This window comes from Marmota monax, unplaced genomic scaffold (assembly GCF_021218885.2).
Source record: "Marmota monax isolate L192 unplaced genomic scaffold, Marmota_monax_Labrador192_F-V1.1 WCK01_AAM20220418_F8-fsc00034, whole genome shotgun sequence".
NCBI classification, from domain to species: Eukaryota; Metazoa; Chordata; class Mammalia; order Rodentia; family Sciuridae; genus Marmota; species Marmota monax.
In genome coordinates this window covers 7750021-7767653 of record NW_026693934.1, presented here as the reverse complement: position 1 = coordinate 7767653, position 17633 = coordinate 7750021, and the positions used below count along the sequence as shown (strand labels likewise).

Below are 17633 nucleotides of genomic sequence, written 5' to 3'. Positions count from 1 at the left end.
AGAAAGAATATAGTGGATAATTCAAGTAAAGTGAGGTACATTTGTAGTTATAAAATAGAATAGCTGCCAATTATAACCTAAAATAAAATCCTGTAAAGGAAACATTTTGTGCTTGAGAAGGAGCTAGATCATGTTAGATCTATGATTCTAACACTAGACAATATAAAGTTCCTCGTGTTAATAAAATACACTAAGCCATCAAAGAATCATAAGATGGATTAAGTAAATGTGTCAGGAGCCCGGCATGAGTCTTACTTTGATGATAGAGCTTTGTACCTTTAAGACCCTATTAGAATTTGAGTCTTCTCTATAAAAGCTCTTGTGTTAATGCAGGTGTGCAGATGTGAGATGATTAGAGTCTGAAAATTATAACCTAATCAGTGAATTGATCCATTTAGCAGATTCATTATTTGAAGGATTAACTGGGTGACAACTATAGGCAGGCGGAGTATGTCTAGAGGAAGTAGGTCTTTCGGAGCATGCCACTGAGAATTATTATAGTTTTCCCCCTGGCTCCTCCCCTGCTTTTGGCTACTGTGAGCTGAGTGGCTTTCCTCTGCCCTGCCTTTACATCATGGTGCTCTGCCTCACCTTGGGGCCCAGAACAATGGAATCAGCTGCCATGGACTAAACCTCTGAAACTGAGGGCAGATAAACTTTTCCTCCTCTAAGCTGTTCTGTTCAGGTATTTTGATCACAGACCCTCAAAGGATTTTTCATTATGACACTGTGTTAAGAATGAAATGCTAGTCATAGGTAAAAAGTACACAGAGGTAAATTTATAGTTATTTTGGTAGTACAGAGAAATCAATAGCAAGTGAAATAGAATTTTGAAAGAGTGAATGGAGTGCCAACCACATCACAGTTTAACTGAACTACCGTGAGGTTTCTTAAAGGATGGTGTGACAGTTTTAAGTCTGTGTAAAGCATATGCTTACTCATTAATGGCATTAGGAATAACTGAAAAAAGAAACTGAGCTCAGGATGATGTTTACTTTTATTTATGAACTTCAGACATTGTAATGCTATGAACCTAGCACGGAATACATGAGTGAAGAATGTTGTGAATGAGACTAAACTCTGCAAAAAGGTCAACACCTGCAGTAACTTCTAACATCAGCAAACTCTAGGTTAGGCCAGACACATCATACAAGACTGTCCTCGCTTCAGTCAGACACTGGACTGCCATCACTTTTGAGCAGCTGGCTACAAATTTGCTCCACCCCTTCCCAGTGATAATTGGCTAGAATTGACTCAGAACTCAACAAAGTGTTACACTTAAAACTATGGTTTTATTGTAACAAAAGGATACAAATCAGAACCTGCCAAAAGGAAAGAGACATAGGGCAAAGTTTGGGAGGATCCCAAATGCAAAGTTTCCCCCATCTTCTTACGACAGGCACAAGACTTGTTATCTTTCCCACAGATTGATGTATCATAATATGTAGACAATTGCCTACCTTGGAAGCTCACCCAAGCTAGTTTTTATTGGGATTTTCTCTTTTGGTGTCAAAGATAGAACCCAGGGGCGTTTAACCACTGAGCCACATCCCTAGCCCTTTTTTTATTTTATTTTGAGACAGGGTCTTCTTAGGTTGCTGAGGCTGGTTTTAAATTTACAATTCTCCTGCCTCATCCTCCCCAGTCACTAGGATTACAGATGTGTGCCACCCTGCCTGGTAGGATTGTCTTATATAGTTATGATTAAATATTGGTGTCACAGTTGTATTCACTCTCCAGTTAATTCCAAGTTCCCATCTTAAATCATCTCCTTAACATAAACTAAGTAAAGGCCCACTGTGAGTCACCTTATTAGAATAAACTTTCAAGACATACTATTAATGATAGACACTTCCATCACTCTAGAAATTTCAAGAACTTAGAGGCTGCCTACCAAGGACAAAAGCCAGCCAAATTCTTCATTATACAATATCTTATTCTCAAACTGGTAAATATCTTTGATGTTCTCTATTAAAGAAGTAATGTACTTTTCTGGTTCTTGTTATTTATGAGCTCTCTGAGGTTAAAACTGAATAAACATTTCTCTCCCTGACCTGTTCTCTCTAGCTGGTTCCATAGCTTAAAAGAATCTCTAAGTAGATAATATACAATTAAACAATGAATTATAATCAACTCAAACTCAATATGGAAACAAAGCATACTGTATTCTCTCTTCTTAATACCCATTATCTTAAGCTATCCTCCCATATATATATCCTTATCTATAGCTAGCTCACCTTCTAGAAATCTGAATCTTTGCCATGTTCTTTGTTCTTTATTTCCTAAAGCTTGATCAGATGGTAACACCAGTTTCCCTGCCCCCTCCCTTATAAGAAATTTTATTATATGTCAAGAGATTGTATTGTAACCTGATTTATTTATTTCATTTCTGCATTTAACATTTCCATAGGGAGATCTCATTAACCTCAACTACAACAGATTCAAAATGAAGGCAAAATACATTTTGTCCTCACTAGTAGTACATTAGGAAGTAAATGATACAGGTTTCAGGTATAAAGTTACAATAATGGACCTGACTTCATTGCTTTTTTTTTTTTTTTTTTTTTTTTTTTTTTTTTTTTTTTTTTTTGCTTTCTACTAATTTCTAAACCCCTTCAGAATCTTACCAAGTTGTCCCTAGGATTCTCCCAGTGTCTCTCTCATGAGATTATGAATAGCCCTTTCAGGATCTTCTCAGTTTTGTTCTTCTCAGGCCCACAGCCCACTTCCAGTTTTGCTAGTTTTTGCCTTGAATATGTTCATGTCCCTGCCATAAACATCATTAGTCTTCAGGGTACCATATACTCTAGAATCTTCTGTGTACCAGTACCTTGCCATCCTCAGAAAAGTAAGGCAGGCCCTTATACTGCATCTGTACCTCCATAATGAAAACACTTTCTTTACTTTTCACTTTAACTCAAACTAGAATCCCTACCACATTAGGACTTAATGTAAAGTTTCTTTAGTACTCTAGCATTCCCTGTCTCCAACTTTTGTATTTTGATTTGGCATTTCTTAAGCTACTATATGGTATGTAGTGATAAAGCATCAGGTCTAGAAATGGTTGTGAAAGAATGGTTAGCCCATTCCACAGCCAAGTAGCACTTGTGCTCATTTAGATTACTCTCATTACAGTGAGAGTCTAAGAATTAGAGAAACCTTTAGTCTTAGAGTCTGCAGACTTCTCCATAGAAGGATTATACCTAAATACCTAAATAATCTTGGATATTGATGAAACCTCAATGAATCTCCCCCTAGTGACTCAGTGAGTATTTATCCTCACCCTCTCTTCCCAACCCCTACAACCATCACTAATACCTCACTAACAGAAAAAAATCCCCTCAATTTCCTCTCACATCCCTTTAGTTCCTAAGGACAATGAATACTTTTAAGGGTTATCCTTCCATTTGTGCTTCTAACTCCCACTTCTTCATTTCTTCACACTTGTTCGTGTTTTCCTTCTTAATTCTTTTTTATTCTTAACCCCCCAACCCCTCTCCCTCCTTTCTCAGCTGTATTCTTTAGCCTACATATTTTCTATACTGACAGATTTCCCCTAATTTTGAATTTCCTGCTAACCTTGTTCCTCCACCTCTCTACTCTTTTCTTAAGGATTCAACATTCTTTAGGTGCTCTGTCCTAAGCCCCTTATTTTTTTTATTCCTATGGGCAATTTTGTCTACTTTGATAATTTAAAACTTTAATCTGTGATGGTGATTCTTCCACATAAATAGCCCTGACTGCTTTTCTGAGCTTCAGCTCTGTATATTCAATTTCCTGTCATATTTCTAAGAATGTCCTGAAGACAACTTAAATTTATTGTATGTAAAGCTGAAATGACTATCCTGCCACAAGATCCTTTTGATGCTATCTATATGTTCAAAGTGCTCTTTCATAACTCTTTCAGCTATTAAACTCTAACCTTTTCTCTGACTACTCCTATGTGGAGTTGTCTTTCCCTAGTTATCATAGTTGTTAAATTAACCTATTCATTTCTAGAGATAAAACATAGGTAGTGGCAAATAGCAAGGGGCTCTAGCCTAACTACCTGAGTTTAGACCCTAACTTTGCACTTTCTTATTCTTGGAACCTTGGAAAAGCTGTTTCTCTGCCTTGATTTCCTCATCTACAAAATGGGGATAATAAGAGAACCCAACAATGTGGGATTTTTTAGGACTAAATGAATTAATATACTTAAAGCATTGGAAATAGTGCTAAGTGACTAATAAGTATTTAAGAGATTACTAGGGTGGGGTTTTTTTTTCAATATTTTTTAATTGTCAGTCGACTGACCGACCTATCTTCCTTCCTTCCTTCCTTTCTATCTTTCTGTATTTTATTTATACATCATGCTGAGAATCTAACCAGTGCCTCACACATGCTAGGTAAAGCACTCTACCGCTGAGCCACAACCCCAACCCTGAGATTACTGGTTTTAAGGTACATATTTCAATCATTATATTTTATCTCCACACTAGAATTTAAGCACCTTGGGTTCTGGGAGCCTGTCTTCTTGATTCACTGCTATAATCCCAATACCTAGAACAGTGCTTAGTACATAGGATCCATTCCAAAGATACGAATGAATGAAATTTCTTCTCCTTTTAAGCTTTTCTCTTTAAATCCTTCATCTAAACTCTAGTTACTTTCCATCACAACTATAAGCATTTTGCTTGCTAGAACAAGTTATGTCTATATTGTAGCTAAAATCATTCCCTATGGCTTCTTTTTAAAATATGAACCTGTTATTCAAGCTTTTTGTATTTCTAATCCTTTCCTTTTCTAGAGGTAATTAGTAACATAAAATACCTTTCCCATCCATGTACCTTTCCCATTCTTTGACCCCCCAACCCCCGATTTGTTTAGTTTTTTTTTCCATTGGTGCTTCATTGATAATAAAGCTAGAATATATTTATATGTATCATAGCATAATTTGGTAAATTTCACTTCATAGTTCCTTCCTTTTCTTCCCCCTTCATCCTCAGTCTCCTTCCTCAAACCCACTGATCTTCTATTTTCACAGGATCTCTTCCCCCACATTTTTCCCCCGCATTTCACTCAAGTGTCCATTTATAAGAGAAAACATTCAACCTTTGACTTTCTAAGTCAATGTGGTAAATATTTTTGTTCCATATATTTGTGTGCGTGTGTGTCTTCTTAGATTGTAAATCAATGCAGATGTGAAATGTTAAAATTCAATCTGATATCTCAGATGTAAAATTTTAGGATATCTGAAACTTAAACTTGATTTGGTATCACAATATTTTCTGAAGTGGACTTAAAATACAGAAGTCCTGCTCCCCAGTCTTTACCATCATCAATTTTTTTGCCTTTAACCTCAGTTCATACATTTTGTTTTAATTAAGTAGTCTTTTTCCTACAATCTATTTCAATTCTTTTTTCCCATCTTTCCATATAAGTTTTTCTTAAAGGCAATTTGTCTTGCAGTCTTGTAAGCCTCCAGTAATAAATTCTTTCCTCCCATTCTAAAACTATCGAAAGTCTTTTCCCCTCTCTTATAATACCCTCTTGAAATGATTGTAGGATATAGCTCAGTAGTAGGGCACTTGCCTAACATGCACAAGGCTCTAGGTTTCATCCCCACCCAGGGGAAGTGGGGGGAGGGCGTTATCTGTTTCTTAATAAATGTCACTGCTAAACTTTTGGGGGGTTTAACAAACTCTTTCAAGTCAAGACAGTTTGTTCCTCTTCACTCTTTTTAAATAAAACGGGTACTCACTGAAGTTCAATATTTTCTGTGGTTATTCAGTAAATTTTTTTTGAATATCAGTAACTGTTTGTAAACCATATAGACATTTAGCAAATGTCGATGTTTTTATTCTTGTTCAAGTGATGACCAGTGACTGAGAGTCAATTTCCACTATTTCTAACTACATCGTTTTGTCTTTTTCTCTGGAGGCCTTTGACCAGTTAGTTTCCCCAATTTATAATCTTAGGGAGAAGCTGACATGTGTCAGTTTGGGGCATTTTTATTTCCTTTTTAAATATGATGGCCTGACTATATTTTTTAGCATTGTAACCATCAGATAAAAGTTGCACTGAAGAACTGGATAGTCATAAGGAAATAGCAATGTACTGTGCTTTGCCACATTCTATTCAAATGACTTGAATAGTGTAACTTTTTCCCCCTCAGTATAAGTGATATTTAAATATTTTTTAACTTAGAATAAACTACTGTTTTTGTTAAATATTAATGGGATTTATTGTTGTTGTTACCTAACTTTTCAATTCTTTTATGTAGTGAAACCAAAACTTAGGCCCTAAACATAGCAAAAATATATTTTTAATTATCGGTATCAATATTGCATTTTTATTGCTGAAAATTCCATCTGAAATTTTCACTAGAGAATCTATTCATCTGTAGACTGCATATATATTGTAGTCTCCCTTTTCAAATATGGTTGATCCTAATTCCACCATTCTTTGTTACATTGAGGAAGGTCCATAACTATACATTTTATCATTTGTGAACTGTTTTCACATTGTTCCTTAGCCTTCTTGCTGCTCAGGTTTGCAGTTAGAATTCATCATCACAAAAGACAGGAGATTTAGAGAAGTTAGATGGTTGTATATTACTGGAGTTGTGAGAGTTGGGTAGAAAATAGTCAGTAGGACTATTATTACAAAGTTAGTAGTATTCTGTTCCTCTGCATACAGACGCACACAAGTTCATAGATCCTGTCATTGAGAAAAGAATAAGTTTACTTTCTATCTTAAATCTAATGTTAAGGAGTTAGTACATATTGTGATTAGTCTTAAAATAAAGGCTCTATAAATGCAAATTGTCCATCTTCTTGGTACATATGAATGATGATATAACAGTAGTGTAGCATCAATCAACCCTGGTTTAAATCCTTGGTTCTCAGACTTAACTAGTGTGATCTTAGACAAATTATTTAATTTCTCAGTGCTTTTAGTTTCTTTATCTGTTGTGAAACATAGATAATAATAAGATATTCTTCTTATAATTGTTGTGAAATTTATTTTGTTTTTATAGTGCTGAGGTTTGAACCCAAGGCCTTATACATGCTAGACACTCACCCACCTAATAGTTATAAAAAGATTTACTATATATCCTAGTACATTTATAGTTTTACTTTTTTTTAGGATATGATCTTTAATTTTATATGTAATTCCTTTTTGTTTATAGTTCCAGACAGTTATCACATTGGAAAAACATTGGAAGAATTTATCTGTCTCTTTTAGGTTAAAACCGATTCTGAGAATTTCCATTTTTAAATATCAGTAAGAGAAGGGTCTGGGATAGTGGCTTCTGAGATTCTTTAGGGCTCCAGAGACTAAGGGGGATCTTCTGAGATGTCCATCTCTTCAGGTTATTCTCCTTTCTTATTCCCCTTGTAGCTGTTACCTTTGCCAGTACCATATTTGCTTCCTAGTGGATTTGAACCTTGCTTTTACAGAATCTCAAATTTAAGGAATTCATGATTTTATCAGTCACTTAACAAGAAATATGTAAAGCATTTTATGGCTTAGTGAGTGCTGCCATCTTGTGTGTATCATTTTATGAGAGAAAAATTAAAATTGAGAAAAATTATATTGAAGGAATTTTTGTTTGTGTTTGGTATTGATGTAACTTAAAAAACAGCCATTTAGTGGCCAGAGAAGCTTGATCAAATTGAGATGATATAGTGTCCATTTAAAAAAATAAAACAAAAAAACCTGACATTTGTTTATGATTCTCCCTTTTCTATTTATTAGCCCTTAGTTAATGGAGATGTGAAAATTAATCTGAAGATATTTCAGGGTTCTAAATTATTATATTTCAAAATATCTTTTAAAGAATTAACATGGGATATGAAATGTTCTATTATACATGCACAGCTGTGTAATAGATTTCTTGGCACTTTAACATCATTTTGCTCAGTTGTTTTACCTTAAATGGTACAATTCTGTTTATTGACAACGTAAATGTCAAAGGAAAATGGAAGAATCATATGGTATTTTTAGAATTATTCGCTTGCCATGAGATCTTTGCTTGAACTACATAAATATAAAATGAAACTGACTTTAAAAATATGACGTGGAGCTGGGCCCAGTGGTGCACGCCTGTAAACCCAGTGGCTCGGTAGGCTGAGGATTGTGAGTTCAAAGCCAGCCTCAGCAATTTAGTGAGGCCCTAAGCAACCCAGCAAGACCCTGTCTCTAATTAAAATATAAAAAAAGGACTGGAGGTATGGATCAGCGCCCTTGGGTTCAATCCCTGGTACCAAAAATATATAGAGAGATATATGAGTTGGAGAGACTTTTGGCACTGAGTTTTTCAAATGTTATTAAAAATTGTCATTCTACCCTTTACAGACATTTTCTTTTAACAGACAAAGTAGGTTTCTTTGAAAATGTTAATTGAGTACTATAACCTTTTGTTCATTTGTATGTTTAAAACTCTAGGATGTATTATTCAAAATTACCATCTTAAAGTTCATAGGGTTATAGTTCTGGGGGAAAAAAAGCTATTTAAAAAATCAAGTTTTTAGAGTTAAAGTGTTCCTGGTTGGGATCTTAGGGCAAGTCTTTTTTTTTTTTTTTTCCCCCTCCCTACTATAAAGTGGAGCTACTGTCTCCCTTTTATCACTAACCATATTGCAGGTTCTCCTTTTACATTAGTTCCTTCCCTCTCCTCTCTCTTCTTTCTTACTGATAAGCTCTCCAGGCCTCCTTGACTTATTCAGGTTTACATAACTAAGATATGTGTGAATTAGTTGTAACTCAGTGTCCTTACTCTTATTTAAGATAAGAAAATAAAACTCGTAATGGTAGTATTTTTAATTTCTAAATTGCTATGAAGTGTTCCATTTCCCCTACTGTTTTGCTAAAATGTGTCCTTTTGTTTTAATTTTAGGCCACTGAAAGGTATGATACATTTGATCCAAGACAGTCCATCTCAGTCCAGGAATCTACAGTGGTGACAAGGACATGGGACTCCTCCTGCCAGAATACAGATGGTTCAATACAATTGACATCCTGGCTGACAGCTGTGAAAAGGAACCTTGGATTATTTTATTTTATTTTTGTGGAACACCACAATCTCAGATCCATAGGACACATCAGGTAACACTCTCCAGTCCCTTCAGAAAACCACATCCCTTTTTCTTTTTTTAGTTGTAGATGGATATAATACCTTTATTTATTTGTTTATTTATTTTTATGTGGTGCTGAGAATCAAACCCAGTGCCTTGCACATGCTAGGCATGTCCTACCACTGAGCTACTACTGTAGCCCCATATCCCTTTTTCTTTAAACATCTTACCTATAGTGCTGGGAATGTACTTCATTGGTGTAGTATTTACGTAGCATGTTTGAGGCCCTGGGTTCCATCCCTAGCACTAAAAACAAACAAACAAAATCTTATGTGTAAAAAGTAAGATCCAGAGTATTTTCAGTAGCCTCCCTTTCATCTTCCCATTTTGCAACATTATTTTCAGAATGACCCAATTAACTTATGGTATGGATTCTAATTAAGGAAGACATTTTTGTTTTAGTTTTGTTTTGTTTTGGTTTTGAGATGGGATTGCAGACTTGAACCACTGTGCCTCACCAGTAGAAGATGCATTTTTTATTCAGTGTAGTATACCTGTAATTTTAGAATCTATTTTTCTTTGGCATTTTTTTTTTAGAAACATTTATAGATTTCTAAAATCTACAGGTACTTTATTATAGATCTTTATTTCACTAAACTCTTGAAATTTCCAAATTGTACAAAGAAAACCATTTATACAGTTTTTTCATCAAGTTTTATTTTAAAAATTTGTTAAAATACAGAAAAGAGGAAAGAATTTTACAGTGAACATTTATATAATCATCCTTTATTCTGCCATTAACATTGTATAATACTTGCTTTAACCTATTTTCATCTCTGTATTTATCCATTGATTTTAAATTTTTTGATGCATTTCAAAATAAGTTGTTTACATCTGAATAAGAGTAAATTGTGGGGGCTGGGGATGTGGCTCAAGTGGTAACGCGCTCACCTGGCATGCGTGGGGCGCTGGGTTCGATCCTTAGCACCACATAAAATAAAATATATTGTGTCCGCCAAAAACTGAAAAAATAAATATTAAAGAAAACTCTCTCTCTTCTCTCTCTCTCTCTCTCTGTTTAAAAAAAAAAAAAAAGAGTAAATTGTTCTGCTGGTTTTAGTACATTTTTTACATGTCCTAAAATGACAGCTATCTTTCTTTAGGTTTAATCTCTGATACATTTCTATTTGGTATATAGTGTAAAGTTTCCAGTATTTTCTTCACTATGGACTTAGAGATATATTTATATCTGTATTTGATCCCTGTGGATTCCATTTCCTAGAATTTCTGATAATAACATGTTGTTTGCATTGAATCATGTAAGTCAGAGTTTCATTGCTTTACTGGGTTCATTTTGAACCCTAACCACAAGCATATTTTGCATAGGATTTTTTTTTTAATTTTTTTAAATTACTTCCTTTTGGAATCAGGATAATTTAAGAAATTTGGAATTTGAAGAATACAGATGGAAGTTATAATAAGAAAATATTTTTCTACCGGGTAATATAGTATGCCTTTAGAGAAAAGTTTTGTTTAGAGACAGGTCTCACTCATTTTCTTAGGGCCTTGCTAATTGCCGATGCTGGTCTCGAACTTGGAATCCTGTCTCAGCCTCCGGAGCTACTGGGATTGTAGTATCCCATTCCAGCAAGAAAAAGATTTTTAAGGTCATCAAAATATGCATATGTAACCATCTAACTATTATCTTCCATCTTGATGTGGTTCATTCCTTACTGTTTCTTAAGAACTTTCACAGTATGTGCAATTAAATCACCTTGTATCTTTATTACATCTCTTTTTTCCCTGTATTGTGGCTTTTTAAAAAACATATCCACCACAAAATAATATAATCCTTAAAAGCAGAAATTTTGCTTCTATGTACATTCAGTGTTATATATTGTAATATACAAGGTACACAGTCAATATCATCTAGTAAATGAATGTAAAAAATGTTTCAAACTGAATTAATTTTTTTTCTTGTTAAGGCTTCAAGTTCCCGATAGAATTCTAAAATAACCTTCGCTAATGAGGATGTCTGATACTGTTACTGTAAAAGATGAAACTGAAACAATGAAGGATTTGGAGGCAGAAATGAAAGATACAACCAGAGTTGAAAATCTTATCAAATCAGAAAACTATGGGAAGATTTTGGCAGAAAAGAATGAACATTGTATTGACAACAATATTGATTTGCAGGTAAACAGGACTTTCTCTGTTGCTACAATTACCTAATATTCAATATGTAGTTATGCTTCTTTTCATACAAAACTCACTTTTCAGAATTCTAAATGGGTAAGTTGACCCTCTGGGACATGCTTCCCAGCTGGTTTTTCAGTTATCTGGATTAGCTTGCTGCGTCTTAGCTCTTTGATTCTGCATATGTCATATAACATAATTCTATTTGTGTGTAGCCAATGTGTTTTATTGGCTTTATACTTTTATATTCTATTCTTCCCTATCAATGCTGTGAAAGTTCAATATGTAACTGAAGAGCACTTAGAGGAGAGAGAGCTAGAGAGATTGAACCTGCAGAAGATCTATTGGCAAAAACAATCCTCCCTGGGTTTATTAGTCAACCATGACTAAGTAGAGGTTGGTGAGGGGAAAAAATGTCACTTGATGCTTTTGATGCTGTGCATTCAGTGTTATCTTTGAATAACCATTGACAAGACTTTTAATTCCAGGCCTAGTTAGAAATTCAGTTGCTATATTGCTAGATTCAATATAGGTTGAAACTGTGTCAAGTAGTACTTTCAGTATTCATTATTTTTAAAGGTGTTTCAATTACCTGTTCTCAAAATGACAGGCTAACAATTTTTTTTAAATACTTTTAGTTGTAGATGGACACAATACTTTTATTTTATTTATTTTATTTATTTTATTTTCCTGTGGTGCTGAGGATCCAACCCAGTGCCTCACCCTTGTGAAGCAAGCGCTCCACTACTGAGCTACAACCCCAGCCCCACAATTTTTTTAGTAAGATTTTGTGGGTCAGGAAATGATGCAGCAATTGGCTGAGTGAAATTTTGTATTTTATAAGGTGTTCAAAAAGTTGCTGGTATTTAACTGGACAATGGGCTAGCCTGGAAGATCCAGGATTGCTTCCTTCACATGTCTGGCATCTTGGTAGGAATGGCTGGAATGCTGGACTCATGTGGACCTAGGAGCATCCATCCATGATCCCTCCAATGTAGCAATCCAAGATAGTCAGACTTCTTATGTAGCACCTCAGCAGTCCCAGAGAGAATGTTCCAACAGGCCAAACAAAGCTTTGAACTAGGTTTGGACATCCTACCGTGTTTCACTGTCTTTTGATGACACATGTCAATAACCCCAGCTCATAGGATGGAAAATTAGACCCCATCTCTTGGTAGGAAAGAGTTTAGCCTTCTTTAATGTACCACAAAAATTTATCCTAAAATAGAAAAACTATTCTATCATTTTTTTTCTGTTTCCTAAAGACTTTGAGGTCTGCAAGCCAAAAATTCTACCTTCACCATTTTCTTAAGACAATTAAAGAAAGCTTCTTTAAAGATCATCTCATTCCTTTATTCAGTCAAAAACTATTTCTCCCTGTTATGTGCCACACACCATGTTAGACAGATACCAACTCCTACATCTATAAAAAAGTACTTAGTTCCCACTGATTAAGCATAGTCAAGTAGTAATTATCAAAGAAATTAAGAATAGCACATTTTTTCCAGTCATTTTTAGTAACAGCACTTTTTAAAATAACAAAAAATTTTCATCCCTGTAATTAGTACACTGCAGTGATGGCAGCATGCCAGTATCTTGATTGTATCAGAGAAAATCTGCTAAAATTTTATTGCATTTGTGATTGAAATTGTATTTCATTTTAGTCTCTTTTCTACACCTAATGAACATTCTTCCAGGTTGTGTTTAACAACACATGGTTAACTTGTATTATTGTGTTTCCTGCCATGTCTAAGTATTGCCCTTGACAATAAGCATAAGAACATTCTTATGACCACTATTGCATCATGGCTCAGTTGTTTGTACAGGTAATTCAGGAGATTTTTTATTCTTCTTTCTTTCATGTGTGTGTGTGTGTGTGTGCACGCGCGCACAAGTAGTGTGTGGTATGATGCTGAGGATCAAACCCAGGGCATTGTGCATACTAGGCAAGCACTAAACCACTTTTTTTTTAAGTTAGCTCCCTTAACTCCAAAAACCACTGAACTCTACCCCAGCCCAATCCCAATATTTATTGAAAACCTGTTCTGGGGGTTGGGGATATAGCTCAGTTGGTAGAGTGCTTGCTCACGTGCACAAGGCCCTGGGTTCAATCCCCAGCACCAAAAAAGAAAAGAAAACCTGTTCTGTGCCAAGGAAATATAATAAACAAAAACAGGCAAGGTCTTTGATCTCATGTTCCATATAGCATGGTGACTATAAAGACTTGGAAGAGGAAAAAGTGAGAATTTATTTTATGTTAATTCATCAAATACGATCTTTACTGTTTCTTCAAATGTTTATTTAGCATTTACTGTATGAAAAATTGATTCTGTTTTGAGTTTCTGGGGTTCAAGATGCCTCCATCAGAGTTACCTGGCAAGGGGACTACAACAGTTGAAATGAATGTACAGAAGAGACTAAAGAAATAGAAATTGGGGATGGAAGTAGATAAAACCAGAAAGTAACTTTTCCTATGTTTTTACAAAAAATAATGTGAAAGTCATCTGTTTCAGCATCAACAAGGAACTGTGTGTTTTATTAATATGTGTGGTATGATACTGAGGATCAAACAAAAAGTCTGATTAGTATGGAGTTACCTATTCTAAAACTATTAAACATTTTATCTTCCTTTGGTACCTCTAAGGTACTGGGTAAAGATTGTGTATACACAGTCCAAAACATATTGGAACAATTCAAACAATGCCTCCTTACTCCCCAATCCCTTGTCAACTGTTTTTTAAAAATAAGATAGCCAATCCAAATTGTGTTGGTAATCTTTGTTGTGGAGTACAGAAGAGAGCTGATTTTTGTTATCACCTAAGCAAGCCTTGTTTGTCAGAATGCATGAATAGCTTCTAATGTGTATGAATGAATTTTCAACACACAGACTCAGTTAAAGTAGGGTTGAATACATTCCCAGTTTCTTTAGTAAGCCTTTTTTTTAATATTTATTTTTTAGTTGTAGTTGGACACAATACCATTGTTTTATTTATTTATTTTTATGTGGTGCTAAGGATCGAACCCAGGGCCTTGCACGTGCTAGGGGAGTGCTCTACCACTGAGCCACAACCCTAGCCCTTTAGTAAGCCTTTTGATAATAAAGCTGAGACTCTTATGTCTTCTATTCCCCAAATTAGTTCTAAGACATTTCTTTAAAAGAGCAAGATAAGAGGAAAGAAAGCAATGGTGTTCTAATAAGGCTCTCAGAAAAATTCAGGGCACAAAGCCACACTTTTTCAATATTGAGAGCAAAGGAGTAGGCAATAAATTCCTTAATTGATGAAACATACAAAGATGTTTCTTTTTAAGCCATCAAATAAAAGCCTCTATGTGAAATCATGCAAATCATTTTTCTATTTGTCATTCAGAGATTAAAAAGGATGTGTGTAATGTAGTGCTGGAGAGAAAAAAGGAAAAGATGGGGATGGATGTCATGAAAATCAAAAGGAGATCCGTAGAAGAGAAGGGACCAAGAGATGGGAGGAAGGGGGGAAGTGCTTGGGAGTGATATTTTCCAAAGTATATTTTTATATTGTGTGCATTTATGATTATATGAAAACAAATCTCATCATTATGTACTATAATGCACCAATGAAAAATGTATAAAGAATTTTTTTTAAAAGGATGTATAATGTACCTAACACAGAGAGCCTTACAAATGGGAGATAGTATTAACAATAGTATTATAATCATCATAATTATTAGTAATTATTTATGAGCTACAACACAACTAAATGGTTTTTCAAATTTGTCCCTTTATTATCATGCAAGATGGATTTTTTTAAATATTAAAATAAAAAGTAAAACTTCTTTCTTAACACAACTCCCTAAAATTTCAATGTAATAATTATTGTTTCTGTTAACCCTATTTATATGCTGTAGTTTTATTGTCTTTTATTAATTTTGAATGAGTTCTCTTTTTAGAACTTCTTGCTTCACTTCCCATGGTACAATTTACTTTTTAAATCTCTTTCTAGAACTTGGTACTCTTTCTATTGAACCTGGGTCATGTGCATATATGACAGACCTTATAAATATGTTCACTTTTCACAATACTTTACTGTGACATGTATGAAGATGTTTATCATACTTTGTAAGTGTAGACATGTTTTTATATACTATTTTTATTTCCTTGGGTGATTTTCATGTATATCACCAATAGGATGAGGAGATTCTTTGCCTTCATTTAATATATAGATAACCAGAAATTCTATTTCTCTTTCTTTCTCTGGGAACTTTTCCTTATAGTGTAAGACTTTGACCTTTGGATTTCAACCCTGTGCTCTATGGTCTGAAGGTTAAGTGTTAAAAATAAACTAGTGATTGTGTTAATTTGTTGGTTTACTGATTTTTTTTTTAAAGTTAGCTCCCTTACCTCCAAAAACTTTGTTTTCTCTTTCAAATGGCAGCATGGTGTCTTTTGTTTTTACTGCTTCTGACCTTTCGCCTAGACATTTTATTCATTATATTCTTTCACATAATTACCATTAACCCTTACTACCATCCAGAGAAGTGGTGAGAATAAGCTCTTCAAGATCTGTTAAGAGTCTTAGTTAAAGGTTTCATTAAAATTAAAATTTCTTTCATAATAGTTATTAATTATAAAGGAAAATGATCCCCTTTTTGAATTAAGTCACATTTCCTCTTAATTCAGTGATATTAGATTGGCAGTTATTTTTATGTTAACATTGTATAACCCAGGAATATTATTCTGGTTCCCAATTCTCCAAATTCTGGTAGCTGGCAGCTCTGTCCATACATTAAATACTAGTTTCAAACTGAAATTCTACTAACATTGTTGCATATTCTGTACCCACTTGTTGGCCTAGTTCCTGTCCTATACTTCGTTGTAGAACAGTGTAAATTATAAATTGGTGCTTTGTCTCTAAACCCTCTAAATTCTAATTTAATTAGCATCCCTTTGAACTAGTTAAGATCTGTTAAACTAGCTGCCACATTTTTTCTGACAGCAAAATTCTGCTAAGAATGAAAATGTGCTGTAAATGACAAAATCTGATTTTAAAATAATTATATACCAAATTTGGAGAATTCCTATTTTAAGCCAAATTTAACTGCCAGATTGATAACAAATATGAAATAAAGGATATTAACTTCATAAATAGAACTTTTTTCTCTGCTTTGTTATGTGTGTATGGCAGTGTTTTAGAATACATTATATAACTTTGTTCTTTGCTATTGAACTGAAATAATACCTAATTTTATTGAATAATGCCACTTAGGCAGTTTATGGTTTACTTACGTAGTAGTGCTTTCGTTTTACTGTGTAACAAATTACCACAAACTTATACTTAAAAGAGCACTCATTTATCAGCTCATAGTAGATCCAGTTGGGTTCTCTGCTGTTTTACAGGACCAAAATTAAAGGTGTCAGTGAGACTGCGCCCTTTTCTGAGGAATCATGCTTTTAAGGATCATTCCAGTTATTAGCAGAACTCACTTTTTTACTGTTGGTATGAGGTTTTACTGTTGATCTGAGGTCCTGGTTTCCAAGCTGGCTGTTGGGCTCTCTGCTTTTAGGAGGCTAGTCAGTACTTCTCAAATTGTCCTATTTTCAGAACCAACAATGGTGTATTTAATTCTTTAAATCTGTCTGACTTTCCCTTGTATTCTCTACCTGAGAAAACTCCTTGCTTTTAAAGGGCTCAGTTGAATGGGTCAGACTCACCTGAATCCTAAATCTGTATCCTAAAATCAACTGACTTGTCTCAGTTACTTGTGTACAATCCCTTCATACCAGTACCTAGATTAGTAATCAGTTAAATAAGTAGAGATTGGGAGTCCTCTTGGGGGCCATCTTTAAAATTCTGTCTACCAGGTGTATGTGTAATCCACAACAAAAACGTTTTTTATAGGTGTAATGTAACGGGCACAGGACTAAGATTGTGAAGCTCTTGGGTTCTGTTTGGCTATTTAAGTAGCTCATTCTGGTTTGGGCAGTCTTTAATACCAGGTCCTATGTCTTATTCATTTTCATATCTCCAGTTCCTGGCACAAAGTTTAGTGTATAGCAGAAACTAAGAACATGTTAGTTACATGATGTTAAATTAAGATAATTTTAGTTCTCTGTGTCTTTCCTCATCTTTCTTCAGCATCATCAAAGGCTCCTTACAAATTAAAACAGATAGTCAATACACATGTAAGACTTTGAATACTCTAAAGCAGTACTATAGGAACAATATATAGCATCATCTTTATTTTATAGGTTGAAAGCAGCATCTGATAAATTAAGTAACTTATCAAAGACCTCATGGCCAATAAGCAGAGATAGAACATTGGTTTTCTGATACCAAAGCCACCTTTTTTTTTTTTTTAAATCTTTCACTGAATCTCTTCAAGAACCCTGCGAATTAGTTCAAA

The 17633-nt window shown here is 34.4% G+C and overlaps 1 protein-coding gene across 12 annotated transcripts in view; it reads left to right on the top strand.

Annotated features, from left to right (window-relative positions):
* The window catches only part of R3hdm1 (R3H domain containing 1), a 174547-nt gene that overhangs the window by 70073 nt on the left and 86841 nt on the right, over positions 1–17633 (top strand). For all 12 annotated transcript variants that reach the window (XM_046463695.2, XM_058585380.1, XM_058585382.1 and 9 more), the window contains 2 exons: positions 8882–9090; positions 11045–11255. In XM_046463695.2, the coding sequence (XP_046319651.1) occupies positions 11085–11255 (171 nt within the window). In that variant the 5' untranslated portion in view covers positions 8882–9090; positions 11045–11084. The remainder of the gene's footprint in view (positions 1–8881; positions 9091–11044; positions 11256–17633) is intronic.